Here is a 27722-nt window from a genome sequence, read left to right as displayed (position 1 = left end):
GCGCATCCACACATGCCGCCGGCTTATGCCGCCGGGTTTGCCGCCGACTTTCAGACCGCCTTGCCGCTGACTTTGCCGCCGGCTTTACCGGCGGCCTGCAGTCGCGGTTGCAATTTACGCAGTAGTGTTGTGACTTTCGTTGAAATTAGTCGTGTACGTAGAATCGAAAGATGTTGGACTATGATATAGTTGCGTGTATCGCAAGTGTAGTGTTGTATGTCATTATTCATAAAAAGAACCGCAAAATCAAACGAAGATATTGGGTCAGACCAAGTCTTCGAAATAGGCCTAATGTGTCCCCGATACTTGAAGATTTTAGAAGGGACGACATAAACCGAAGAAATATTCGTTCGAAATTTAACACTTTTCTAAGGATCTCTAGTGAAGAATTTGAAATATTACTGAATTTAACTGGACCCATGATATCAAAAACTGACACCCGCTGGAGAAATGCTGTGTCAGCTTCCGATCGACTAGCAATTACTTTGAGATACCTGGCTACAGGAGACTCTTATTTTTCACTCGGTACACTGTTTAAAGTGTCTCCACAAGTTATTTCTTTAATAATTCTAGATGTTTGTCAAACTTTGGTGTCTACATTATCCAATTATTTAAGGGTAAGTACAAAATATCCGTAACACATTAGGTAGTTAGAAACTGAACACCTACATTAGAAAACAAAACAGACCACATACATTCACACAGTTACGGCATGTACAAGACACAATTATAATATTTGATTTTATACTGTAGGGGAGAGTGCAATGGGTAACAGTGAATCAACTTTTTTGTAGAGCTAAATATTGCCACAATTTAACACTTTTAGAATGTGTTTTTATAATAAAGCCTGAGCAAAATCAATAAGGTACACACTGCCATAGCAATCTTAGGGCTACCTTTCTCAGGTTTATAGATATGACTATTTTTTTAAAGAAAGGATTTCCCTTTCTTTAAAAAAAATAGTCATATCTGATGACGCCATGTGACTTTTGATTCATATTAAATACTTTTTACAAACTGCAGCATTACATTTTTAAAACTTCAAAATATTTTGCTTTCATACTTACTTTTCCGTCGCACCCCGGTAGCGAGTCAAGGGCAATACAAAATAGAACGTAAAATGCTATATCGTGTAAATGTGCGCATTATATAGGCCGCGTTCGATCCACTGTACCCCTTGATCCACCGTTACCCACTCTCCCCTACCTGGAACTTCACACACATTTTACATACATATAACTAGAACTAAACACACAAATATCACAAACAATTTTTTTTACAGATGCCGAATACACATGGAGAATGGCTATCAGTGGCTCGAAGTTTCATGCAGAAATGGAATGTACCTAATTGCGTAGGTGCCCTCGATGGGAAACATATACGTATACTATGTCCAACTAATAGCGGTTCTGAGTTTTTTAATTATAAGTCATATTTCAGTATTGTTTTGCTAGCTTTAATCGATGCCAATTATAACTTTTTATACGTAGACATTGGATGTCAGGGCAGAATATCTGATGGTGGAGTTCTACGAAATTCAACTTTATTTGATATGATACGAGATGGAACTTTAAGTCTGCCACAAGCGATTCCATTACAAGGGAGAAATACACCTGTACCTTTTTATTTCATCGGTGACGATGCTTTCCCCATCTCACAGAATATAATAAAACCGTTTTCTGGATATCATGCAAAAGGATCACCTGAGAGGGTTTTTAATTATAGACTTAGTCGCGGGCGCATGGTTGTAGAAGACGCGTTTGGCATTTTATCTAATAAATTCAGAATTTTGCATTCACGCATTGGTTTACAAAATGAGAAAGCAAAAATTGTCGTGATGGCTTGTGTGCATCTGCATAATTTTATGAAGAGAAATGAAAGAACTACTGATGGAGTTTTGAACGAAATGCAACAAAATATACCGCAGATCGCTCTAAATGTAGAACCAAGTGTAATTAGAAATGAGCTAAAATGTTATTTTCTATCGGAACAAGGTCAGCTTCCTTGGCAATATCAAATATAATGTTTGAAAGAAATAAAATATGATTATTCAAATAATTGTTTTATTTAGGAATCAGAAACATGTATCAATAATTTTAAGCTTTTATTAAAATAAAATAATTTAACCGAAAATATAAACATTTATTTTAGTTTTAAGTAAAGGCATTGCGTTTTTCGTCATTTTAATATGTAACCTTATTTTAATCTATTACACTATTTTCGGTTAAATTATTTGGTTAAATTATTTTCCAAGACTTGTAACAGACTGTCACTTGTATTGACATCTGGGCTATTTTGCATTTCATAGTCTGATTGAACAGAGTAAGAGCGCGAAGTTGAGGGCGACGGTGACATTGCTAACGTTGTAGGTTGGCCGGTGAAGTATCCTGGACGAACATTTTGATAACGAAGAGGCTGAGTAGTATTACTAGTATCAAAATTCATCGAACCCATTCTCATTTCTGCTTCATAGATAATATTCTGGATTTGATGTTGTACTGTACACATCGTGTAATGATCCATCTTCCTCAACTTGCTACTTATATAGTCTGCAAATATAGCAGCATCATCGCGTTGCCTTGCATTAGACGTGATCTCCCTCAGTAATTGCAAAGCTTCATCAACTTCAGGTTCTCTCTCTATATTTCGCTTTCGTGAAGTCCTTGTCGAAGGTAGCGTAGTCTGGGGAGTGATATTATCTTGAGAAGACTGAAAATAAAAAGGAAATCTTATAAATAATTGCAAACAAGCTTCAATACTATATTTTGAATATATCCTATCAGTATGTAAATATTAAATAAAAACCAAGCTTATAAACATAACATGTATGTATAGTGTATACAAATAATTATGTAAGTTTAAGCTACATTTACTCAGTAAATAATTGATATTATTTCTTTATATATTTTTTTTCATCTTACATATCATACTTCATACTTCATACTAATATATACTAATATTATAAATGCGAAAGTGTGTTTGTTGGTTTGTCCTTGAATCACGCCGCAACAGAGCTACGGATCGACATGATTTTTTGCATGGGGATAGTTAAGGTCCTGGAGAGTGACATAGGCTACTTTTTATCCCGGAAAATCAAAGAGTTCCCAAGGGATTTTAAAAACTTAATCCACGCGAACGAAGTCGCGGGCATCAGCTAGTTGGCCATATATCACGTCCTCAAGTATTGCAAATGTCTCACCAGTAACCCTGTACACTCTTCACGAGCGCTTATTCCCGAATACTTCGCTTTCGGTAAGTGTTATGCCGACTACATAAGGTCAAAAACGAGAGTATGCTCGCCCGCGCTCCGTGGTATTATGTATTGTTACCGGGTTGTAGGTAGTAGGTATCTAAAATATTAATACGCGAAGCAAAAACTTTGTACCTACCCCTATTAACGAAAATATTGCATAATGAAATATGTATTTTAAATTTATTATGGTCGACCAACTAGTCTACTTAGGTAATTATAAGAATTTGATGGGTACTTACACTAGGTGTGTGGCTGTTCAGAGTCGGTACCGGTGCATTCTTGTCATTAAGAAATGATAACGCCTTATAAGCAAACCATTTCGGCAATTGAACATCATCCCGTCCAGATCCACTCCTTTTAGATTCTTCAAATTTGCGTTTTTCTCGAAAATAATGGCTAGATAAATTCTTCAGTTTTCTCTCAATTTCTGTTGATGCTATGTTGAACACAGAAGCAATATCCCTAACAGCATCGTTTCTTTTGTTGCGATTCTTGAAATCCATATGCCTTGGGTTCCACAATAGTTCATTTTCTTGATACTTTTCTATTAATAAAAGTACAGCACTATCATCCCAGTTAAATTCTGTCATTTTGTTATTTAAATGAATACGACAACACTACCACTCCGTATCGAAGCCGCAAGCAAACTGCCGCCGGCACCAAAAGCCGCGCGTGCCGCAGGTAAAAGATGCATGAGCCGGCGGCATGGCCGGCGGCCCGGCCGCCGGCCATGCCGCCGGCCGTGCCGCCGGGCATGTGTGGATGCGCCATTACAATGCAAGGTTCGATCGATACTCCTTCGCCTGGACAAGATCAAGCTTCAATCAAGTTCGCAATCGTCGAGTCGTTTCAAAATTCGAGACGCAATGTCTCTAAAGTAAAGTGTACCTTACTAATTTCTTTTTAGAGTGGCTTATCCTGTCAGCTCAGCCAAGGGAGCTACCTGAAGAAGTGTAGACGAATTTGAGCTTTAACAATAGGACGATAAGATCTATTTTATTTTGTCAGTATGGTGTTTCGTTACTTGAAAACGTCTGTGCGATTGCCAGCATGAAAATCTTTTACTAAGGGTGCCGTGTATGTGATACGTTAAATATTAAGTACCTACTAAGTTTTTCTGTATTTGAAAATGTTTTACAAATTTTCTAGTGGTATAAAGGCTTAGATGTGCTATGCCTAATCTACTTCAGTAATGAATGAAAGTAAAACAACCGTATGCAATGATATCAAAAAGTTTATTTCCAAACTTACACAATATAAACTGTTGGCACAATATTGTAGTACGACAGAACGGCAGTATGTTTGTATATCACTTAGACTTACTTAAGCTCTGTTCACACTGGTTGGAAGATTATGGATATCATGTCAATATTATACCATCAATTGAGTTTTACGAAAAAATATCGTCACCTCCTAGCACCAAACTCTTATAGGTAGGTAGGTTGAATACTCGTACTGATGCAGCGAGAGCAGTACGTAAGTAACGCCAATAGATTCAAGATCTGCGATAATCGTTATGTACCTAACACCTAAGGCAAAAGCCTTAATTCTCTACGAAATTCTAACTACCAGCAAAATGTACCTACTTATTTCGTGACGTCCAATTTGAAACTTTTTTTCATATCACAATGACCTCACGTTAAATTTGTGAGATACTGTTCCAGAACCGCGCGTACTATATTACGTATCCTACTAATTGATCTTTTAACGGAAAACTTGTAGGTTCAGACATAATTAATTGCAGCTAGATTGAATGAATCACAACCAATTTCACGCAGCTGCTTGTTCCTTCTGTAGGACCAAGTTTAGTACTAGGAGGGCAGTTAGAACGACGAAAGTTGAAGTAATTAGTATAATAAAACGGCGCTAAAACGTTAAAGGTTCATAGTGGATGCGCTCAAAGTTTTTTGAGTACATCTTTTATATATTTTGAACGCGGACAAAGACTTCACACACGTTGCGTGTGAAGTCTTTGTCCGGGGAATTCCTGTAGCGCCAGGAAAAAACCTCCCATTTTTCCCCCTTTCTTTAAACATATTTGTACACCTCGATCTCGAGTCTTATTGGGTGCCTATGTGTATTGTGAGACTATTGGATGTCCCGGTTTTTTTTTTGGCAAAATTTAAAATATGGGGATTGCCACAACGGTTTCCACATTACCACAAACACACACTCAACTTTTTAACTTCCGTCTCGGGAATTTTGTAAGTATGCGAAGTTTTAAAGGGGTGATTTTTTCGTCTACGTTACCTATCTATTAAATTTATGTAAAATTTAAGTTATCGGAGTCTAGCTAGTGCTTGTCTATCTAAGTGCAAAAATATTTTTTATCCTTTCGACAAATGATGTACCAAAATAGATGATGTATGGACATTGAACTTTGTACCCGCTGAGGTCACTAGTGTACTTAAGCCACAGTTCGTTACAAATTACATTAGGTATTAACTATTACACAGACTAAACGAAAACATGGACACTAACGGTACTTGCTTTCTTCAGCAGAGACGAGCTCGAGCAACGAACTCATTGTTTACGGCACTCGTGATACAGGCCTCCCTAGTACAAGTGCCAAAGCACTAATATTGCCTTCATATTTTACTGTGCAAGGTGCACAGTAAAAAATCTATTTACAATGGAATTGTAAACGGTTCTTCTACTTTTTGATCAATAAAGATTTTTTTTTATTGTTATTATTATATTATTGTAGGTACTATTTGTTTAAAATTTGACTGCACCGATTTATGCATAACATTGGAATCTTCTCGATGCAGCGCAGAACGCTTAGAGTCCATCTTTTTCCTGTAGTCTGCGTGTTATAATTAAGCAATCCTACTACAATTTCAAATATAATACTTAAGCATAAAAGCGATATTAAGTGGCTTTGAATATAACCTGTAATTTATCCATAATAATAGTAGTAGATTGAAATAAAAAGACAACGCCTCGATCATATCTGTCAAAACTTAAGATAATACAAACATATACAACGCGTAATGGTACCAACACACATTTTTAAATTAAACAAAAACATGAAAATTAATCAATTCTTAAATAAATTATAAAAACAATAAATGAAATAATTATTGCAAAATGGAAGTGAATTAAATTATCATCATGATTAAATTACATTAACATTATTAATTAATTATATAATTACAATTTACATACGAAATTCATTATGACTAGTCCCTCCATAGCTTGGTTCTCACTCTCAATGACATTTCAATCGAAATCGCGTGTTAAATGTTTTTTGTGACATCAAAGACTATCAAAGTTGACGTCATAAATTGCACGATCCGATTTGAATGTGACAGAGGATAAGATTCCTGGAGTATTTGATGAATGCTGGATGTATAATAATTGCATCTACTCACTAAGTAAAATAATAGATGATATATACGAGATTGCTAAAGATGACTTAACTTAACTAACAAAGCTTAACTAAACAATTACTAGGAAATTATAACTTCTAGTAATTGAACTTTCACATCGGGCCATAAATATTTCACAGCGTTAAACCCGTGAACTTCTTCGTTGACTTAAGCTGATCGCATATTTGTAAGCCCCGAACATGTATCATACGAAGAACTTTGCATAACGGGGCTCTGATTACCTTTAATATTTCAATCATAAACCATCCGATCCTTGGATGGAGTGTTAAAATCCATCGTTTTTACGACCCTTTAAGTATTGCTTGATTTGGTTTTGACATTGGATCGTTAATACTTTTACTTAACAGTAAAGCATTTTTGTAAGAAGACGTCGAATCGACACCCCAAACTACTGTTTCGGTGTAGTTACGATGTCAATATCTTAGAAAATCTGGATCCTGAAGTACAAAAGATAAAGCGTTGTGAACGGTGTTGCCAAAGGTGCGAGGCATTTAAGAAATATTTTGCGTGCGGCGCCTACTAATGTGCGATCAGCTTTACATAATTCTAGCAGTTATATTAATGTCAATAAACTAGTGGAATGAGGAATCTAACCGCGTTCTAATTATCTGGGAGGAACCTCCCTTGGCGGGGGACTTCTGTATTTGGCTTTGATATGCAAAAATGGCTTTTTTGGAGACGTATGATCTTCTATACTCGCTTCTAAAGACCGCCTGATGCTGTCCTCTATGGCCGCTTGCGTCAAACCGGTCGCAGTAACCGAAGCACTTTTATGAATTGGTTTTCCGAATTCAATTGGTGCGGCCAAGCTCATGCTTCGAGTCTTCTTGCCGTAACCGTTCGTTAGGGACTTTTTAGGTTCATTAACTGGAGTAGAAGCGAGGCTTTGGCTACGTGTTTTTCTAGCCATCGTTTCAGTAGGAGTGGTAGGCACCGAGCTTTTATTTTTCTTACTTTGGTTCAACCTATCAGTACCACAAAATGGTTTTCTCTCTGGTGTATTTGCGAGGCTCATGCTTCGAGATTTCTTGGGCGTTTTCAATAAAGCGTTCGAAGTGAGTGACTTGCGCAACTCTACTGGCGGCGTTCTAGTTGACCTACCGGTAGGCGTCCCTGGGGTGCTGAAGCTAGCGGGTGCAGATTGTTTTCTTGCACGTAAAGCTGTTTTATCGGTCGTTTCTTTGAGAGGCAAAGTAAGAGCGGATCTATTTTTATTGAGTGATGGTTTGATTGGTGTTGAAGTGCGTAAAGGAGAACTCTTTCCACTAGTTTTGCGAGATTTTACGTTCACCGCAAGATCTGGAGAAATTTTACCGCTTAACGAAGAAGCTTTGCTGTCTACTGGTGATATTGTGCCGGGCCTTGGAGACTCCTTAGTTGAAAAAGCACCAGCTTTACGAGATTTAACTCCAGGCTCTGGAGAGTTTTTGCCACTTATAGAAGAAGCTTTGCTATCTACTGGTGATACGGTACCAGCCATTGAAGACTCTTTATTTAAGGAAACCTTGCTACTGGCAGGTGAGGGTGAAGTTTTGCCAGTTGATGATGGCTCCTTGGTCAAGGAAGTCTTGCTACTAGCTGGGGAAGGTGAAGTGCGGGGGGAGGTGGGCGGCAGATTAACGGGAAGGACGTCCCGGCGGCCTTGAGTGACGAGGCGCACCTGGCAGGGCTCATGGCGCGACAAGAAGTGCTCTAGTGTATCCCAGCCGCCTCCTACGCGGACCATCATGTGGCGACCTTTCAGCAACTGAAAAAAGAAAGAGCAAGATAAATCAATGAGGAGCCCGCTTTTAGCCCGCTACCATCTTAGACTGTATCATCACTATACTACACGCTAGTTTATTCCATCCTGTTGAAAAAAATGCTGCGGTTTAACATGGGTTTTTTTTTTTAATAATTTCAAGCTCAACTGCAATATCCTTCATTGGGATAACTTAGACAGAGGACAAGGAAGTTGTTGGGCATTGGAGCTCAACGAACTTGTGCAGCAGGTAATTGTAAATAGGCACGTACCCGGATGAAGACATTCCTGCCCGCGATGTTGTAACGGCCCTCACCGACCTTCTTCACTTTGAGCAGCTTTGAACACTTGCCCGAGCCACAGTTGCAGCCACGCTCCATCAGTCGCGTCACAAGCTGAACCTGAAAGTTACAGATAATTTCTATAAGCATACACAATAATATAAAGACATACAATAGAATTTTAGTAGTAGTAGAGCTTTTCGTGACAGCTCGTCCGGGTAAGTACTATCAACATGCTTATTTCTGCCGCAAAGCAGCAGGGCCTTGTTGACACCTACGCCTCAGGTTCATGGACAAAGGCCGGCACGCACGACGTGTTCCTTACATGCCCTGCGAAGTGTGGCTCTTTTTGTGGCGATTTTCTTCTCACCAACTGTATCTGCTTGGTGAGTCAATTAAAAATATAAAAAAAAACTATCAAACCTCAAACATAAAAGTACGAGGAACTGTTTTTTATGTTTTGTAATATGAACTCCCAGAATATTAATCTTACAGTTTTTTTAACTTTTAAATGTTTAAACCTGATGTATTCATACTTTTTTATCTGCTTTATCTTCTCGTTCTTAACCATCGATTGTGCATGCCTGCTGCTAGAAATATGTAGAACTTAGCCTGACTATCCCTGCCTCCTTGGCTACACTACACCTTTGATTTTTTTTTCACTTATATTCTCATTCTTGTTCACTTAATTAAAACCTGTAGAAGTAGCTAAGGTAGAAGCTAAATGACGCTTACTAATCGAACCCCTTACCCTTTTATCCAGTTCGTTGGTGGGTTTGAGAGGAACATCGGTGTCTGTGCTGCTATCCGTACCCCCAGACTTGGTGCTTTCTAGGTCCACGTTGTCTGGAACTGACTGCTGGCCTAAAATATGGTTAAGTAAACCTGTTTACTAAAATTCAGCTGTTATAAGCGTGTTAATTAAAATTATTAGTTTACGCCAAAAAGGTGATCTAGACAATGTATGTTAACTTCAGGTTTAGTTAAATCTTTGAGCAATTTTATTCTGGCGTCAATGCACAGTTGATAAACCTATGGATATTAAATTCCTTTTTTTTATAATAGGTTAACGCTTGAGCGTGATAAGTATCTAAGTATAATGATTACTTGGTAGATTGCGGTCGAAAAAAAGGCGCTAACCGCTAGTAGTGGCATCGTATCGGAAGAGTGGATGTTCATTGAACAGTAACTAACTAATAAGGATAAAATTAACAGGAAAAAAAATCGTCAAAGACTTACTTTCATTTGGATCATCTGGCGAGGATGTTAAAGCTTCTGATTTAGATCTGAAAATAAATTCGATTTAAGTAAAAATACACGATATTTAAACAACCAATGCTACGTGTAACAACGCGGAATTTACTCTAAAGCCGAGAGCCTTTAGCACAGTTACCAATAGAGGTGAAGCCTTCCCAAAAGTTGAGATAAGACTTACTAGTTCGTAACCAATGCTACGTGTAACAACGCGGAAGTCACTCTAAAGCTTCTTGACAAAGAAGTGAACATCTTTTCACGATTTGACTTACTTTTCTCTGATAGGTGAGGGTGAATTATCTCTGAACTGCCACGCAGCACCAGACATAGCAGAGTCTAGGCCGGAGTCTCGCTCCTCTAACGCGATCTCCTTTTCCAACTGCACCAGTCCTGGAGGCTCCACATTGAACTTCGTGGCAAGTCGGGCTACTTCTAGAAGGCACAGGATCACTTGGCGGGGCTGGTTGTGTAACACTGGATAAAGAACATACCAATAAAAACGGTAAGAATGCATGATATGTGACAATTTATAAGTTTCATTTTTACTATGATCTAAGAAGGGCATTGTGCTGCAGAACCAATAGGGTATTTATGGGGTTAGTAAATAATGTTTCGTACGCTTGTCACTGCACCAGGCTCATTTAAAATATTCCTTCTTCCTCTATTACTTCCAAAGAATACTTACTAACTGTTTCAGTGTACACACCCTACGAGAACCGCTGCGTTTGAAATATTCCATGAAGATTCCATTTTCAAAACCCGCTCTCATTACCCCCGGGTGCTTATTTCAAAGTCCTAGTCCTATCTGTGTCTAGGATGCAAGAAGCCCTTATCCTACTCCTATCTGTCTTCAGGATGCAAGCTATCCATGTGTCAAATTTTGTCAAGATCAGTGCAGTGGTAGAGCCGTACATAATATGTAACAAATAGACACACTGTGCATTTATAATATTACTTTGGATAATAGTACGTACCAAGGTCATCACTCTCAAACAGCAAGTTCTCATGCACGCCGAGCTCGCGGCAGAAGGTTATAAAGTTCTCGGCGTTGTCCCGAGAGAAGAAACTGCGTCGCGCGGCACGCTGCCAGCAACGACCGCGGATTGCGGGCACCGGCTGCAAATGAAGCCACATGCTTTATCGGCTTCCAAGAGGACTTCAACTGTATACAGTGCCCAGATAATATATATATAGATTATCTTCTGGATGCGATTAAAATATGCTTATTGATTGATGAGTAAATCCATCAATCTCATAAGAAATTAAGCTGGAGTAATAAATTTAAATGTCCACTTTTTGGGACATGTGTGATATCTTCCGTTCTATGATTTCCGATGCGGTATTTACCACCTTGGAACTCCAACTTCTATCGGCCCTCCGAGAGCCAATAGAGGTGAAGCCTTCCCAAAAGTTGGATAAGACCTTCTCGTTCGATTCGTATGATCGTGGGTATGTTGTCAGTTCACTTACCCCCACAATGAGTCCCTGGTCCAGAGACTCTCGCGCCCGCTCGTGGATTACCACGGCCAGTTGGCACAGCTCAGCGCCATTGTCTAACGCGTCCAGGAAATTCTCACCCGATAGGTACGTGATGCCTGTGGACAAGGAAAACACACGATGACACGTCATATCGAGACTTTTGAAGGCAAGGCGCCAAGTGCTTAGGAATGGCTTGGCTAAAATTGAGGAGGAAAAAACTAACCTAAATTCAAAATAATGTAAAGTTCGTTTTTATGGAACCTTCCAAATAAAATTTAAAAATAAAACCTATGACGAAACACAACCATCGTAGCGGCTTCAGAACGGCTTCCGGCACTGAACGCTGATAAGGAATAAAATTTAATTACCGCCAAAGCTTGGCAACTGGGAAAAGGAGACTTTCACCTAGTTCAATTTAACGTGCGTCCATGCTCTCCGAATGGATAAAATCACGGGAGACGTTAAACATTTTGTCCATTATCCGTGGAGAAAACGTCTCCTGCCCATGTTAGCAACCGGTGAGGATGACTTTGAAACAATATTTAAAACCTACTCTGAGGTAAAACCTAAGTGACCAAAAAAACCGCATCGAAATAAGGATAAAAGAAGAAAAAAAAAAAAAAAGTAGGTACCTACTACACTTTTAAATCGTCCCATTGTGGGTTCAACAATAGTAGCATTCAACAATGTTTAAGAATCTGGACGTCTGTCCAGATTCTTAAACGCAATCGCGCGCGCACTGGTAATGCGCAAACCGCATTATAATTTGTCTATCCCTTTGATCCTGGATGATGAATGTCATCTTATCGCTCACGCAGACATACAAAGAGAGAATACATAACACTTACGGCGTGAGAGGCCAAAGACGCACTATTATATACATCTCAGTTGAAATCCTTTATTGACAAAAAATTATGCGAATTTATGCTTTCTGTTTATGATTAACCTTGATTGTGCGCGGTGGCGAAATACGATTCTAGATAATATATTATTCTAATCCACTCATGATTTAGCGTCATTATTTATAGATTAGGCTGTACACTCATCGGGTGATAAATAACATTTGTTATCGGTAATGATTGCAAACTGCAAATACAAACGGTCGTAAAGAGTCAGTGTTTACGACTAATACCGATACATTATGTATTCAGTAGTAGTTGTAACTATTATAGCTCTTGTATAATTTGTATGTCTGTATATATATATATATATATTTTAATAGGTACAAATTAGACCTTGACTGCAATCTCATCTGGTTGTAAGTGGATTGCACTCTAAGATAGTAGCGGGCTAACCTGTTATTATGGCAGTTAAATTAAACCCATAACCCTCGGTTTCTACATGGTATAATACCGGAATGCTACATCACTTGGCGGCACTTCTTTAATGGTCGGTGGTAACTAGGCACAGCTGCAGTGTACCACCAAATAAAACTTTCTCTAGACCATTCGACAAAACTAAGTATTACTGGTACATTTATAAAGTTTTTAATGAAATGGTTTGATAGTACCTAGAAATAAAAGACAAAATAAAAATAAATTAATAAATATACTACGACATCGCCATCTAGCCCCAAAGTAAGCGTAGCTTGTGTTATGTTATGTTAATAATACCTACACATAAATACTTATAATATACAGATAAACCCCCAGACACTGAAAAACAATTATGTTTATCACACAAATATTTTTTAGTTGTGGGAATCGCTGCACACTGCGGTATTCGGCCACCAAAGAATTATCCTCATTCAAATTCGACCTGCACGTATTTTTTTTTAACATCACATCAGTTCGTGAAACGTTATTTTACTCTAAGAATCACCCAAATCACTAGGCATCCGATTAAAGCGATTTCTAGGTTAAGTGAAAACGGGCATGAAAACACTAAGTTTGTACACTATTTTAACATAAATTCAGTGCTTCAATGTAAGCTCAGCTCGGACCGAAATAAATATAATCGAAGCCCAGCCCGTTAAATAACAGTATGAGTATGAGCGTTACTTGCTAAAAGTGACGTTACGTTACGCGTTAGTGCTCCCGTGGCCGCTGCCGATCCGGATTGTTGGTGATTTATGCGTGTGGTAGAAACAGGAGCAGCGCAAATGCAGTGCTTTGAAAAATCATAAAATAGATTTACTTTCTCTAATTAAACCGGAAAAAAGATTAAAGAGCAGTATTTAATTATTATTAAAGCTTTATGATATGCTAGTAAGTGTGAAAATAAAAATATTTTATACTAGACTGACTTCGGCTTCGTGTGATTTATAATATAAGTATACTTTGTTACGGTAGACTATAGGGCTTCCGGAAAATTAGTGGAATAAAATATATCTAGCCTTTATATTATTCCAAGACCTGTTAAGATGCCTTAGTTACTTTTTTTAGAATTCCGTTCAGCCATTCCCGCATGAAGAAGTGCTTAATTAATAGCGCTGATCCTATTACAATCATATTTTTTCTGGGATAATAAGTAAGTAGCCTGTAGTATAAAAATACTTGAATTCAGAGCCCATATAATCTCTTTGCAAAAACCAATCTCAACAAACATCAAACATGTTATAATTTTAGTAAGGATAACATGTAGGATTCAATGCTAAAATAATGTATGTAGGCAGTATATGTTCGGTCGCTCAACTCTCTCTATATATGAGCTAGTATAGAGGCTTGCCCCCGGCGTCGCGCGGGTCTCATAGTCTCCGATGCTCATGAATTATTGATTGCAAATAGCGAGGCACCGCGTGCACCTCATACCTCGGGGCTACATGACGTTTCTATAGCTATACAAGGTTGATTCGGGTCGTCAGAGAGATGAAAACTTAAACTATTAGAAGCCGGAATTTTTTTTTTCATCTCTTATTACTATTACGAGAATAGAATTTCGGTTATTCTAACTTCGAAAACATAGGACTCTTATAAATACAAATTTCCAACCCATGTTTTACCTCTTTAGGGTTAGATTTGGAGTAGATGATAGATGTAGCTAAAACTTTTCCCCTATTTTACCATCCTTTGAAGGTACCAAAAAACTCATTAAGAGTATACGTGTCTGTAACCTGGACAATATAGGACTTTCAAACAAACTTCCAACCCCTGTTTTACCCCTTTAGGGGTAAATTTAGATGAATTTTTTTCTGAACTGAAGTCTATGCTCTTAAAAAAAACTAATTATTTAAATTTCAGGTTTTTGACCTAATAATCAAAAAAATCACCAAACTGTATTAGGATTTATTGTAAGGATTTATATAACGGCCCGAAAAAATCTATATTGTAATGGTGTTGGCACGTTGTATTATTTTTTAATGTATTATACCGCGCCCGGCACCCCTTTACCCAAGCTGCCCGCCGCGCCCGGCATGCTGTGCCACTCCCGCGTCGCTAATATGCATTCCATATGCAAGGGCACGGCTATTTTTAAAGCCATTCATTCTTTTTAGGGTTAAGAAACTCAAACTGGAAAAAGCTTTGCAGGTCTGCTCGTGTCCACGTAAATGACCCGCAGTTTGCAAGCGAGTTAACATAGGTTAAATCTACAACCTAACATTACAAAAGAAATAAAGCTATATCTATATGCAGATCTGAATTCTCACCCTAAAATATTTTTTATAATTTTTATGTTGAAACAAAAGAACCGAAAAATATAGTTTTACTTAAAGTCAATAATACAATATTATTGGAATTGGATACTATTGGAGCTGCGTTGTGGGTCTAAGCTCCAAGGTTAGCTGTTGGATAGAATTGAATTATAAATTAATTTATTTCAAATAGGATTTATATGAACTCCAAGTCTAGTTCAGAAGGCAAATTCAGCACAGACAACATTAGCAGTAGAAAGCTGTTGCGCTTTTTCAACAGAAGCATTGTCACATTGTCAAAACTCCATTCCACAATTTATTTATATACCTTTTGTATAAGATATAGGTACAGATTACACTAATTTATGCCTATTTCTTGTGAGTCGATTATTTATATCTACGAATTTGCTTATAAAGCCCCATGTTATATAAATATTGTATTATTTTTAATACATTGCTAAGCGATTGTAAGTAAACCATTTTTCTTAAATTTTCTCGCAAGTTTTCGAGTTATCTGTGTTTTTTAATTGACCGTTTAACTTTTTCTATAATTAAAAATATAACAGCTGCTTTGTCGCACGACAAGAACTCGTACCATATTACACTATGAAAGTACGCAAAAAAGAAAACAAGATAATATGTAGACGAAATTGCTTTATATATCCTTCGTAAAGGTAGGTAATAATATATATAAGTAGGTATATAATTATACATCATAATAAGTATAAACATATTAAGATGAAGTTTCAATGTCGATATTGCGAAATGTATCAGTATTATCGGCAGTATCGATTATGTGGAAGGTCGATCACTTTTCCAAAATCCAGTCAAACTGCCGCGCACGTCAGTTAGCGGCCGATCAATTAAAAGCCTTAAAAACTGCACCAGCAAGGTGAAGAACGAGTTGCGATATGTGATGTAACGAGGCTGGTTACATGGGCGATCTCTTTACATTTTTGTCCTTTCTTGGATAAGAGAAGATTATATAAATAAGTAAGAGGTATTTTTATTGTGACCGAACGAGGTCTTCGGGTTTACATCGGGTCTTCCTGTGCATATGAAGGGGCTCATTAATGATAAATAGTATATTCACAAAAATGAACATCTTTGGCCCACAGCCTAAAATGAAATAACATTAATTTTAACCATAAATAGGTTAGTCCACAATTTATGTCCTACAGATATATATATTTGTGAATATTGAATTTGCACAAAACCGACTGACTCAATTAATAAATAATTAATAACAATAATAAATAAATATACTACGACCATACACACAGCGACCATACATCTAGCCCCAAAGTAAGCGTAGCTTGTGTTATGGGTACTAAGATGACTGATGAATATTTCTATGAATAATATACATAAATACTTATAATATTCAGATAAACATATATGTTCATCACATAAATATTTTCCAGTTGTGGGAATCGAACCCACGGCCTTGGGCTCGAAAAGCAGAGTCGCTGCCCACTGCGCCAGTCGGCCGTCAAAAGTGTGGGTGTGTGGCCGTGAATTGACTATTTAGTAGCTAAAAAAATATCGACAGTAGATTAGATGCTTAGAAAGGGTGGTGTTTTGAGTTTTCCACATGCAAGAATATAAGTGTTTTTAATTCTGCGTGTTGCTCGTCTTTGTTCGCAAATATTGCTTTTTTCAGAATTTTCAATAAATAGAGGTAAGTACTTATTATACCCAATTAAATTTGGAGACTGGTAAAAAATACCGCTCCTTGATATATTAATAATATTAAGAAGCAGTATTTTTTAGAGAAGGATGGTGACAACGGAACCCTAGTCCTAAACCTCCGCTGTACGTTCATCCGTCCGCCCGTCCGTCTGTCCATCTGCCACCAGGCTGTATATCATGAACCGAATTTAGTACAGAGTTCAAATATTTGCAAAGTATGTATTATACGGACAGAAATAATAAAAATAAAATAAACTTGAAAATACTTGAATCGTTCTTTTCAGCAACTTCGTGCGAGAGTCCAACTCACTCGTAATCGGTTTATTTATTCCAGACAAGATCTTCGGCTTTTTATTCTATTCCATCTTATAAACTCGAATCGTTTCTAATCGAAGATAAACTATAAAAGCTAATTAAGATAAAATACCTCTTTAGATATGTAAATATCACAACCGTTGTAGATCTAGATCTATTTATAGATTAACGCATAAATAAGCTAGGCAGGCCCTTAACGAGACCTTGACTGTCATTTAAATCGAGCCTAATCGATCGTTCCACGCCGATCATTGGGAGATAATATCAAAGTATAAATATTCATATTTCATGTTCTATATTATTAATTGAACATTCCTCACAGACGTGTACGATAGCGATCGAGATTAAGAGTAAATAAATTGTATAAAAAGGTTGATAAATCGACGCCTGAGATAAACACGTCGGTGTCGAGCCGCGACCCGTCTGAGGAATATTTATTGCATATTTCAAGACCACCTTGCCTTCAGCCTCGCCATCGATAAATGACAGCGTGGTAACTGATGGTGAGTATACCTAATGTACCATTATCATCATCATCATCAGCCTATTAATGTCCCACTGCTGGGCACAGACCCCTCTTTTAGAACGGTTATAGAGCATAGATCGCCCACACTGCTCCAATGCGGGTTGGTAGGCTTTAAGGATTGTTAGTGATAATAACAGGAACCGACTTTTAATAAAGAATTCTATTACCTTATCAGACTCCTAAAAGCAGTGCATTAATTTTGCTTTATTATTTTTTTTTCAGATGTTCATTTAGTCGCGCTCTATCTAATCGAAATAGATTTCAACCGATCAAAATGGTTTGCTATGAATGAATGAATGATCAATGAATGTATACACTTTTATTGTACACCACATAAACATATAGAAAAATTGTAAATAAAATTGCTATCTAGTTGTACTGTGTCTATCAACCTATCTACCTGAGGTGTATAGGAGTTAAGCCTGAGTTAAGTTGAGCGTGTAATTAACACCAACGCCCTTCGGACAGGAACACAACAATTCTGCTGGGCGGAAGAAATAAGCATGACGATAGTGCTCGTACTCCACTGCCACAAAAAGCTTTAACCTGGTAATAATTACCTGGTTAAAGTAAAGCTTGTTAACACACCTATATCCACCCGGTTACACACAACCATTGAATGTCGGAGAGTATAATGCCACACGCGTAACGGCCCAGAAAAGTAATTACCGTGCTGCAGTTTCTTTTCACCTTGACTTTATGTTCAAAGCGAGCCGCCCTCGCAGCTTCACTGCGCCTAGCAAGTATCCCGGCATACGAAGACGTTAAACATTATTTAGGGATAGATAGGACAACGTGCAAGTCGTGATCTAGAGAGTGTGTATTCACTACCAAATTCAGATGCACCTTAATAATATTGACGTGTGTGCGTTTGCGTTACTTTTACTAAGAAACAATTTATTATGTGATTTATAGAGGAGAAAAAACATGTTGAGGAAACGGGCACGTACTGTAGATGTTCATTGACAGCAGTAAGGACTAAAGTATGATGGCGTGCATCCTCTCTTTTTAGCGACATACCCTATTCTGGGTGGCAGGCTCTGGTATTCTGCAACAACAACTGTTAACTTTTTATACCAGGTGTTATTGATAAGGGTCAAAGTGATCTTAAAGACACGAAGGAAGAGGTCAAAATATTTGAACAGTACTTAAAGATCATCTCTATGCTTGAGTTAAATCTCATAGACGGGATGCTATTCAGTTTTATATAACCGGTCGCTTGGTACTCGGATTTTTTTACAAATAATTGCAGCTCGTATATCCAGCCTCAATGCCTGCATACATTCCCAAATAAAACACAAGGGCGTGCTCGTAGATGCAATCAAGGCGAGTGGATATGTACTATCTTACCACAACATGTCGAAAATATTTTTAGATAACTATTTTGAGTATATAAAGACAAATCAAGAGGAATAGGGGTGCAGATGAAAACGTTGCAGAGTCTGCCTTCAGATCGGTTGTAGAGTCGTTACAAACGAAACTTGACGATTCAAAAATGTAGATTAAGCTTACTTGAAATACTTGTACTAGTTAGCCTTTAAACCTTGTTACTAATTAGCCAAAGTCTTCCCTCTTTTCTCTGATAGACCTATAGAATCTAATGAAAGCTACTTATATACATTTTTTTCTCTTGAAGTTAGATAATGGTAATACATTACCTTAAACTTAAGATACAAATTTCCAAACGTGTTATTCGCAGACATAGATTAATTACAAACAAGTACCTAAGGAATAAATCACAGTAATAATTATAGTATTTAGCATCTAATAACGGTTCATGTGCCCACATCGTTGCAAATTGTGTCAATGCAAAGTGGCAGGACGGGAAGCAACGGAACTCTTGTTCGAAATTATTATGATACCTGAACCTGTTCGGAAACCAGCACAAACTATAACGCGCAGCGGTTCCAGCTCCACTATTTAGTAACTTTAGTCAGCTGTACCTAAACTCTTTACAACATTTGCCTATGTCAATTTATTTAACTAATAATCTTTATAAAAATTACGTATGAAGATGACTAGTTAAATAAATAAAAATTCTACGACAATATACACATTGCCATCTAGCCCCAAAGTAAACATGGCTTGTGATACGGGTACTAAGATTGCTGATGAATATTAGATACATAATTTCTTATAATATACAGATAAACACCCAGTCACTGTAAAATATAAATTTTCATCACACAAACATTTTCTAGTAGTGGAAATCGAACCCACGGCCTTGGACTCCGGAAGCAGGGTCACTGCCCACAGCGCCACTCGGCTGTCAATCTTCTACGAGTTGGCAACTTGGCGCAAAAATTATTGAATCGGGCGGCATGAATGTGTCAATTTAATCTAACCGATGTAAACTGGGCTTAGATGCTCTCGGCCTTTTGTAGTCGTCTCAACCACTTAGAGAATGATACGATTGTTAACTCTGTATCTATCTTATACGCCCATTTGGCTTTGAAATACAGCAATAATCAAGTTTCAGAAAGTTAACGGAAAGTTGCGGCTGGTGTACACTGTGATACAAGTAGGTAAAGGTTGCATTTTCGGGGATCTACAGAGTGGGATCATACAATTAAAGCCAGTATAATGATAGGGGAAGAAGAGGATAGATGAAGCTTCCTTAATTAATTACTGATCAGAAAGATTGCAAATTATGTGAGAGTTTTCTCGTGTAGTACATCTACATTATGTAAACGAACTGACGATACAATGCTATCATCTTGTAGATGCCCGATTTTGCAGGACCATTTATTTTAACTGGGCGTTACGAAAAGCAATAGGTTTGCGAAAAATGGATAATGGGGATGAGTAAATGGTATTTATAAAGCGAGGAATCACCCGCGGGTAGTGAAACTAATAAAATAAGAATCTCTTATTAAAATCTTGATCATCGTAACAAGAATTTTCGAAGCCGGTGAGTGCAAGGCTGGCGACACTCATTTTTAGATTTTATTATTTAACGCTTTTTCTTCTTCTCCCTATTTAACATCGTTCATCTCTTCGTTTCTTAATCAATTATTGTCCAAAAAATCCAAAGGGAATTTGGAAAAAGTGGATCTGGAGTTATTTTTGGCATTGCCCACCCCCGCATCCCAGATTTCAAAATAAGACATCGTTCTGGGTTATTAAGTTAAGACTCGCAGTAAGACAGTAAGACAGTAAGGCTAAAGGCTTTTGGGGGTTAGGGTTTAGGCTGTGGTTAGAAATTGGTGGTTTTAGTTCAGCAGCTTACTCTCTTCGCTTGCACCTTAGGTCGTTGAGTATTCATTGCGTGTCTTCACTAAGCGGGTTCCGATATGCACACTATTAAAAGCGGCTCTACCTGAACGTTATTATGTTGTTACGCAATGACTCATCGCTACACCTTCCGCAGTTTCTAGCGGCACTTAGATTTGGTGCTAGAAATCAGGATGTAGCTGAATAGTTCCTGTACTTTCATCTTATCTCATACTATGGTCATAAATCGTTCGTAAGTACGGTTCATATAAAGCTAAGAGTTTGTATGCTTGTAGTTATGATTATAGCGGCTTTTGGGAAATATGTAGTGCCAGATAAGTAAAAAATAATATTGCTTGACTGGTGAAAAAAGCTTGAAAACTGGTGGACGGAGAAATGCTTATGAGGTTATCCCAGATGAATCCGAAGGGCACAGCTATTGAATATCCAAAGTGGTTGAACGCACGCTAATCTCAAAACTACCGAAATACTCTTTTTTATTTTATCAAAGAAGTTAATTATCAATTTAGTTTTGGCATTTCTCACGAACGGATGCAGGATGGTGTGATTACGTCGTCTACACTAACTGTTACGTTGGTCATTTATCTTAATGTGGGATGCTCAACTCACCTCCACTTACGCCTAAATTTCATGACCTACATCTTCGTTCTACGTCGTATCGTTTGTTAGTATTAACTAATCTGTTCTGTGGAATTAGAGGTGACACCACTCTTGGCTACTGTATTTGGCTTGTGGTTAATAATTTATAAATGGTTATACGCCATCATACGCGTGGGTTCATTTTATAATGCATATATTTATGCCATAGTCAATTCAAGTAAATACAACATAATATTTATCATTAACAGACTAATTGCTAGACAATACATCAGATTCCCTCTCAATTCTGAGGAGACGTAGGGGATTAACAGCTCAGATCTACATCGCTGCTTTAGTGTGTGATTGGGCAACTTTGATAACTCTCTTTCTTGGCAAACGATACTTCATTGTTCTTCATAATCATCTCAACTTACATCCACTGCTAGATATAGGTATTACAGAGATTTTTACACGCGGATTCCTCTGACTTACTTGGCATTTGCACTTCAAGTCTGAGAGAATCTGGTTCATCGGATCGGTCATTTTAGGCTTGTGCCACAACCATGGCCTATTTAACTTTGCAATTAGTTGAGCTTTACGTGGGTAAAGTTTTCTTTCACTCCATGATGTCTCTGATGGAGAGATTGATGCTGATAATTGATTCTAATGCGGCGTATCGTTCGCAACAATGTTACAGAAGCATGTCGTCACTGGCAACACACACTATTCGTAGGCGTACCCTTTAAATATTTTAGACTAGCTTGTGTTTTTGAGTATTTCTAGAACCATTGGTGTAAAGCTCAGAGTCACTCAGCGGGCGATGAAGAGTGATGTTAGGAATATCTCCAAAAATTAGAAATCTGTAGAAGACTAGAGTTACCGACATATCTCAACAAGTCGTGGAGCTAAATTCTCAATGGGCGAGGTTATATACCGGTCCCAAGGTGCTGAAATGGCGACGCAAGGGAAACGCAGCGTTGGTCGCCCCGCAAAGAGGTGGACCGACAACAAGCCTAGGCTAGGCTTAAGACCGTGGATTTTGGAACTCCCTACATATGTCCAGCAGTGGACGTCAATCGGTTAATGATGAGATCTACATTGTAGAATTAGGCCACTGCAAGCACAAGAAAAATGGCTAGTATTTCTCGAAATGAATCTCTCTAATTTTATTTGAAACAGTTGCCGCCAAATACCCACCTGAGTATGTAGTAACGATTTCTTATCCAAGAATCGTAGACAATTGTCACGAACGTTGTGATGCGTGAAAATAAGTAAACAAGCGCTAAACCGGCGGGTTATTGTCTTATTAGTTACTTGCTAACGGATTACAGCAGCTATGATGATGGTAATAAAGTCAATAGTTTGACTAACATGAATGTCGCTAGATCGTTGTTCTAATATAATATAGGGTTCCCAAAAGATAGGATATACAATTTTACTTATATTTATAGAAAAGAGACTAATATAGAATACGGAGGAACGAAGATAAATCACGCTTGGTAGCCCTAAATCAAGCTTGTACTGTTCAAATATGAAACAAAACATGAATTCCAAAAATTTATTCGCAAAAAAATAAATAATGTTTTATTTATAAATCTCTTTATAAATACAAAATTGACTTAACTATCGCATTGATTGCGAGTAAATTGCTTTAATAACTTTTTTCTTTATGGGGATCGTCATCGATACAATATATAAAAATGAGTTTCGAAATCTGCTTATATATTTGTTTCTTCTTTGAATTTTACGAAAAACTGGACGTTGCCCGCGCAATAGGCATTTATTTCAGCTTTTTAAGAATTCAGCGAGAACTACTATTTTTCCGAGAAAAAAAGTACTTCCTTATTATATGCCTAACTCACAACACAAAGTTTGCCCAAATACGGTGTTTTTAAATCCTACGTTAACGGTACTTTGCCGGTATAAAAGCATCCATTGTCATCTTCAGAGTTCAAGCTATTTGGCAAATTCCATTATGCAGAAATTGGGCGGAAAATAGGATGCAAACAAGCACACAAACAGGCACTTCGGTGTCTACAAAAAAAAGTATAGTCAGTATAGTTAGTACCAACCTCATCATTTTTCTAGCCTGTAGAAATACCTGAGCTGGTAACCCTAAGAGAATAAGATGTGTGTAATTGAGGACTCGTTTATGGCGCATAATGGGCCGTCGTGACTGTTCTAAACTATTGGTTTAAACGGTTAAACGATCGCTCTCGTTTCGACCACAAACAAAAGCAACGTTTGTAGATCTTTTTACAGAATTCCATATATATGTTTATCTACTGTTACTGCATATATTTTACCTACTATGGAATTTAAACGAAGCTGCTAAATTATGAAAAGATGAAACAACTAAATGAAGAAAGATGAAGCAGCTAAGATATGAAAAGCAGAAAGGGGAGTGATGCAAATATGAAGCAGCTAAATAAATAAAAGGTGAAAATTATAAGATGAAGCAGATGAATCATGTAAAAAAAGCAGCTAGATTTTTTCAGCTTAGACTTTTTTTGTCGGTTTTGGCCACCGATTTTCCAATTACGCGCGAGATATTATAGTGCGAGTACACACACTCTCTATTCCCTCACTCTTGAAGTCCGAAGGGACTTACTTTACTTGTGAGCGTAGCAAACATCGGGACCAAGTATTTCTTGAGGACTTTTTTTTTTATTTTGACGTATCGCATGACAGAAATAATTGATAGCAGTCAAACCCTTGAATGAATACAATGTGCCTTGGTACCTGATTTAATTTCTTCCTTTATATCAGAATTCAGAGTCTCTAAACAAGATAATAGGAGTATTTATTATTATTTTCTTTGCGTGTATAAAGTATAATGATTAATATTTGTGGATCGTGTTTTCTGTTTACCTACTAGCAGTCGTGATCAGAGTGGGCGGTGCTTTGCATACAGTAGTAAAATGTAAATTTCCACAGTAGCTGCTTTGTATCCACAGAACAATACTGCCTAATTCAATAATTATATATCCTTATATTCCACTTATTTCCCTTCCAAAAAAATCATGATTGCTAACTATGTGGGTATTAAGAAGTTTTTACTTCGAGAAATTCAACGTTATTAAACCACATTAGAATTTCGGTTGTCATTAAACACAAGCGGCATAAGATCGGAGAGTACAGAAAACCCTAATAAAAACCTTTAAACAACCTTAGGAAGTGTTTCGATGGTCTTGAACATATTTGTAAGCTAATCGTATTGCTTACAACAAAGAAATTGTACGGATCAAGGGAAATGTCTTATAAAAGACCTCGAGAACTTCATTACTTTACCAAAACCAATACCATGACACGCGTGTTGAATCAAGTTAATTATCTATGGCCAGAATGATACTATGAACTCTACCTATCGTAATGGTGCAGTGCTCAGTATTCGAGCGGACTAAAATTGGCACTAACTGGCTTAGTGACAATTTTTGTTTAGTAAAAATAAACATAAAATTATCCGCTATAAGTTGGAAATGATTGACCTGAACTGATAATAAATAAATAAATATTTATACTACAACAATACACACATCGCCATCTAGCCCGAAAGTAAGCGTAGCTTGTGTTATGAGTACTAAGATGTCCGATGAATATTATTATGAATAATATACATAAATACTTAGAATATACATATAAACACCCAGACACTGAAAAACATTCATGCTCATCACACAAACATTTTCCAGTAGTGGGAATCAAACCCACGGCCTTGGACTCAGAAAGCAGGGTCGCTGCAAACTGCGCCAATCGGCCGTCAATAATAAAAACATGATGAGAAAATTAAAAATTAAAGTGGGCGAATAGGAATACTGACTAGGCGAAATGAATATGCCAAGAAATCCAAAGTGGTAAATGAAATGCTCCAAAAAAGTGTGGTCTCGTTGTCCCCGTACCTAATAAAGTTAGTTTTATGAATACCTAGTGTTCGTTTTCAAGTGTGAGCCATATTCAGTAATTACGATACCTTCACTATACATTTATATTATCTCGTTTCCATACTTCCCTGAGCAAGTGCCATCTACACTAATATCGTATGCCGATGCAGAGTTCTGTGAAACGAATAACGATCACGGCACGGATCCGCACTGGATCAGCGCGGTTGGACTACGTCCTTTACCACATTGTGTTAAAAGACCCGTGCCCGTGGCCTGGTAAAGGGTTGATATGACGATGATGATGATTGAGTATTACCAAACATGCCAAATGTACTCAAAATCAGTGCAGTAGTTTATAAGATCTCAGTCATAGTTGCGCAATTTCCACATATATTGTTATGATCTTATATAAATATACCTAACGCTAAAAAAACTTTCACGTGTAAAGAAAGCGTCGAAATAACTAGATTTTTGCCGACTTTAACTATATAATCTTTAAAGAAATTCTATATCGTACAAACAAAACCCCTACAGCATTTTTTGAGATATAATTTTACCGCGCTGCAGGTTTAGGTTTTCAATTGTTTCATTCATAATATGTGGTATTCACAATTCTAATTTGTTGCTATACTGGATGAAGTACAACGTATATAAAAAATGTTACCCATTTGTTAGGCCTTATGGGTCAAGGGCAAATTTTATTATACTGTGGAAAAGATTTTGTCCCATATCAAGTGCAATAACAAGCACGCGTTATTCATTAAAAGTCACATAAAACACTTTTATACTTTGTCAGTTTCAATGACAACTAATTCGCAGCCTTGTCACCAGATAATAGCGGTAGACTTGGATTAAGTGGAGTATAGACGCCGTGACAGGCAAGTAGCAAAATGAAGTATCATTTACTCAGAGAAGTAGTGCATTAGGTTTGGCAAATCAGTTCAAATACCTAAGTTAGTAGTTATGACGAATCACGCACTTTTATACCTCTACTTTCTACATTCTCATCATTTAACTGATCATTGGACTGATCATTTTTTAGGACACAAATTATTACAACGTGTTAAATGGTCAGTACTTGCTAGGAGATTATTAAAAGCTTAAAATTTGATAAAATCAAAGAAAAACAAGGCAAAAATATTTTCACACCACCATTCAAAACAAGATTTCTCAGCACGGTTTTGAAAACGGAGCATCCTTAGGATATCAAAACTCACAATTGGTAAGTATACAATACGGCAAAATGCATTTCGTGCGTGCGATATCAATGTCATACATATTTCAAATTTCCTGAGATTAGCGCGTTCAAGCAAACAGACAAACAAACAAAGAAACTCTTCAGCTTTATATATTAGTATAAGATATACGAGTAAGATAGATAAATGAAAAATTGCATAACAGGCTTTACTTAACTAAGCATGTTTTTTCGGATTTACCATTAGTCTGTGGCACCGCGCTGCGTAGTTAATAAATAACATAATTAACATTGTTATAGCTCGTCTGTGACGAAATGTATTGGCTTGTCGGTGGAGCATTTAATTGCACCGGACGTGAGTCGCATTTACAAACAATTAAAAGTATATCTATAGAATCAAGACAGTAAAGCTCTATAAAGCAAATATGTGCTGCAATATGTGTTAGTATTGAAGATATTATAAATTACACCATACAGATTCTCCTGTATTTCACGGAGTATAACAAATTAAGCATAATTTTCATAATATATCATGGAATTCCGCAAGTAACGCCTGCTGCTATCCAATATTTAATTTAAATATTTTGTTGTGCGAAAAACCTAGGTTTCCCAATTTAATATCAACTAACTGGGAAGCAAACTTCCTTCTGCTATTTTACCGAATATTCTTCGATCCACCGTGTCGTATCGCACACGCTTTTACTTTTATCGCTTTTGTAAGATTCTGAGCGCAGAATTAGCTAAAAAAAGGTTTTCAAATCCAGGGACCACTCAAAATCTGAGTTCCGTCTGATAGGTTTGTCATATTTTATCGACATTGCAGTTAAAACCTCCCTTAAGGCGATAGTCCGTCTTGAAACTGGTATAATTCATACAATTAACATTCTATCACCATGCAAGATTAACTCTAAGCGTGTAGACGGCATCTATTCGAGTAGTTATTGCTTTAGTTCTCTTTACTTATTTTTACATTTACTTAAAGTTACAACGTAAGTTCAAGTGATTCCTGCGCATTACTTGTCAGGCCTTTACATAATAGCACTCATGAAAAAATCTTGTTATCAAAAAGCACCTGGTGCCTAGTGTGAGATAACTCTTTCCCAGTATCCCAGATCTAGATGGCGCTGCTAAGATTTCATACAAATCGTAGTTAACATTCAAGCGATCGAATAAATAGACGAAGGTAGAAAATCTCACACTAATACCTAGTGTGATAGATACTTCGAGTGTGATAAATCACAAATTGATTGTTATCGATGTATCACTAATGACTGCGAGTAAGTAATACGCGTTAGTTCATTCATGAGCCCGCCCACGAGTTCCCTCGCC

At 37.3% G+C, this 27722-nt stretch overlaps 3 protein-coding genes across 5 annotated transcripts in view; 1 reads left to right on the top strand and 2 right to left on the bottom strand.

Moving 5' to 3' along the window:
* Positions 1-2072, top strand: LOC120625349. The gene is made up of 2 exons (XM_039892387.1): positions 1-617; positions 1283-2072. The coding sequence occupies exons 1-2, from the start codon at positions 171-173 to the stop codon at positions 2021-2023; spliced, it is 1188 nt and encodes a 395-aa protein (XP_039748321.1). The 5' UTR covers positions 1-170; the 3' UTR covers positions 2024-2072.
* A 104-nt stretch (positions 2073-2176) lies between these two features.
* LOC120625442 lies at positions 2177-3975 on the bottom strand. The gene is made up of 2 exons (XM_039892511.1): positions 3493-3975; positions 2177-2709 (listed from the first exon to the last, which is right to left on the bottom strand). Exons 1-2 carry the CDS (start codon positions 3841-3843, stop codon positions 2230-2232), a joined length of 831 nt encoding a protein of 276 aa, XP_039748445.1. The 5' UTR covers positions 3844-3975; the 3' UTR covers positions 2177-2229.
* Positions 3976-4469: 494 nt separating this feature from the next.
* LOC120624954 (GAS2-like protein 3) overlaps positions 4470-27722 on the bottom strand; it is a 110043-nt gene continuing 86790 nt past the window's right edge. For all 3 annotated transcript variants that reach the window (XM_039891796.1, XM_039891798.1, XM_039891797.1), the window contains 7 exons: positions 11392-11516; positions 10896-11037; positions 10194-10395; positions 9907-9953; positions 9419-9531; positions 8659-8787; positions 4470-8392 (listed from right to left, as the gene is read on the bottom strand). In XM_039891796.1, the coding sequence (XP_039747730.1) occupies positions 7250-8392; positions 8659-8787; positions 9419-9531; positions 9907-9953; positions 10194-10395; positions 10896-11037; positions 11392-11516 (1901 nt within the window). In that variant the 3' untranslated portion in view covers positions 4470-7249. The remainder of the gene's footprint in view (positions 8393-8658; positions 8788-9418; positions 9532-9906; positions 9954-10193; positions 10396-10895; positions 11038-11391; positions 11517-27722) is intronic.

Source organism: Pararge aegeria, chromosome 7, assembly GCF_905163445.1.
Source record: "Pararge aegeria chromosome 7, ilParAegt1.1, whole genome shotgun sequence".
NCBI lineage: Eukaryota > Metazoa > Arthropoda > Insecta > Lepidoptera > Nymphalidae > Pararge > Pararge aegeria.
The sequence above is the reverse complement of the archived record's forward strand: the minus strand, read 5'-3'. Positions and strand labels throughout refer to the sequence as shown.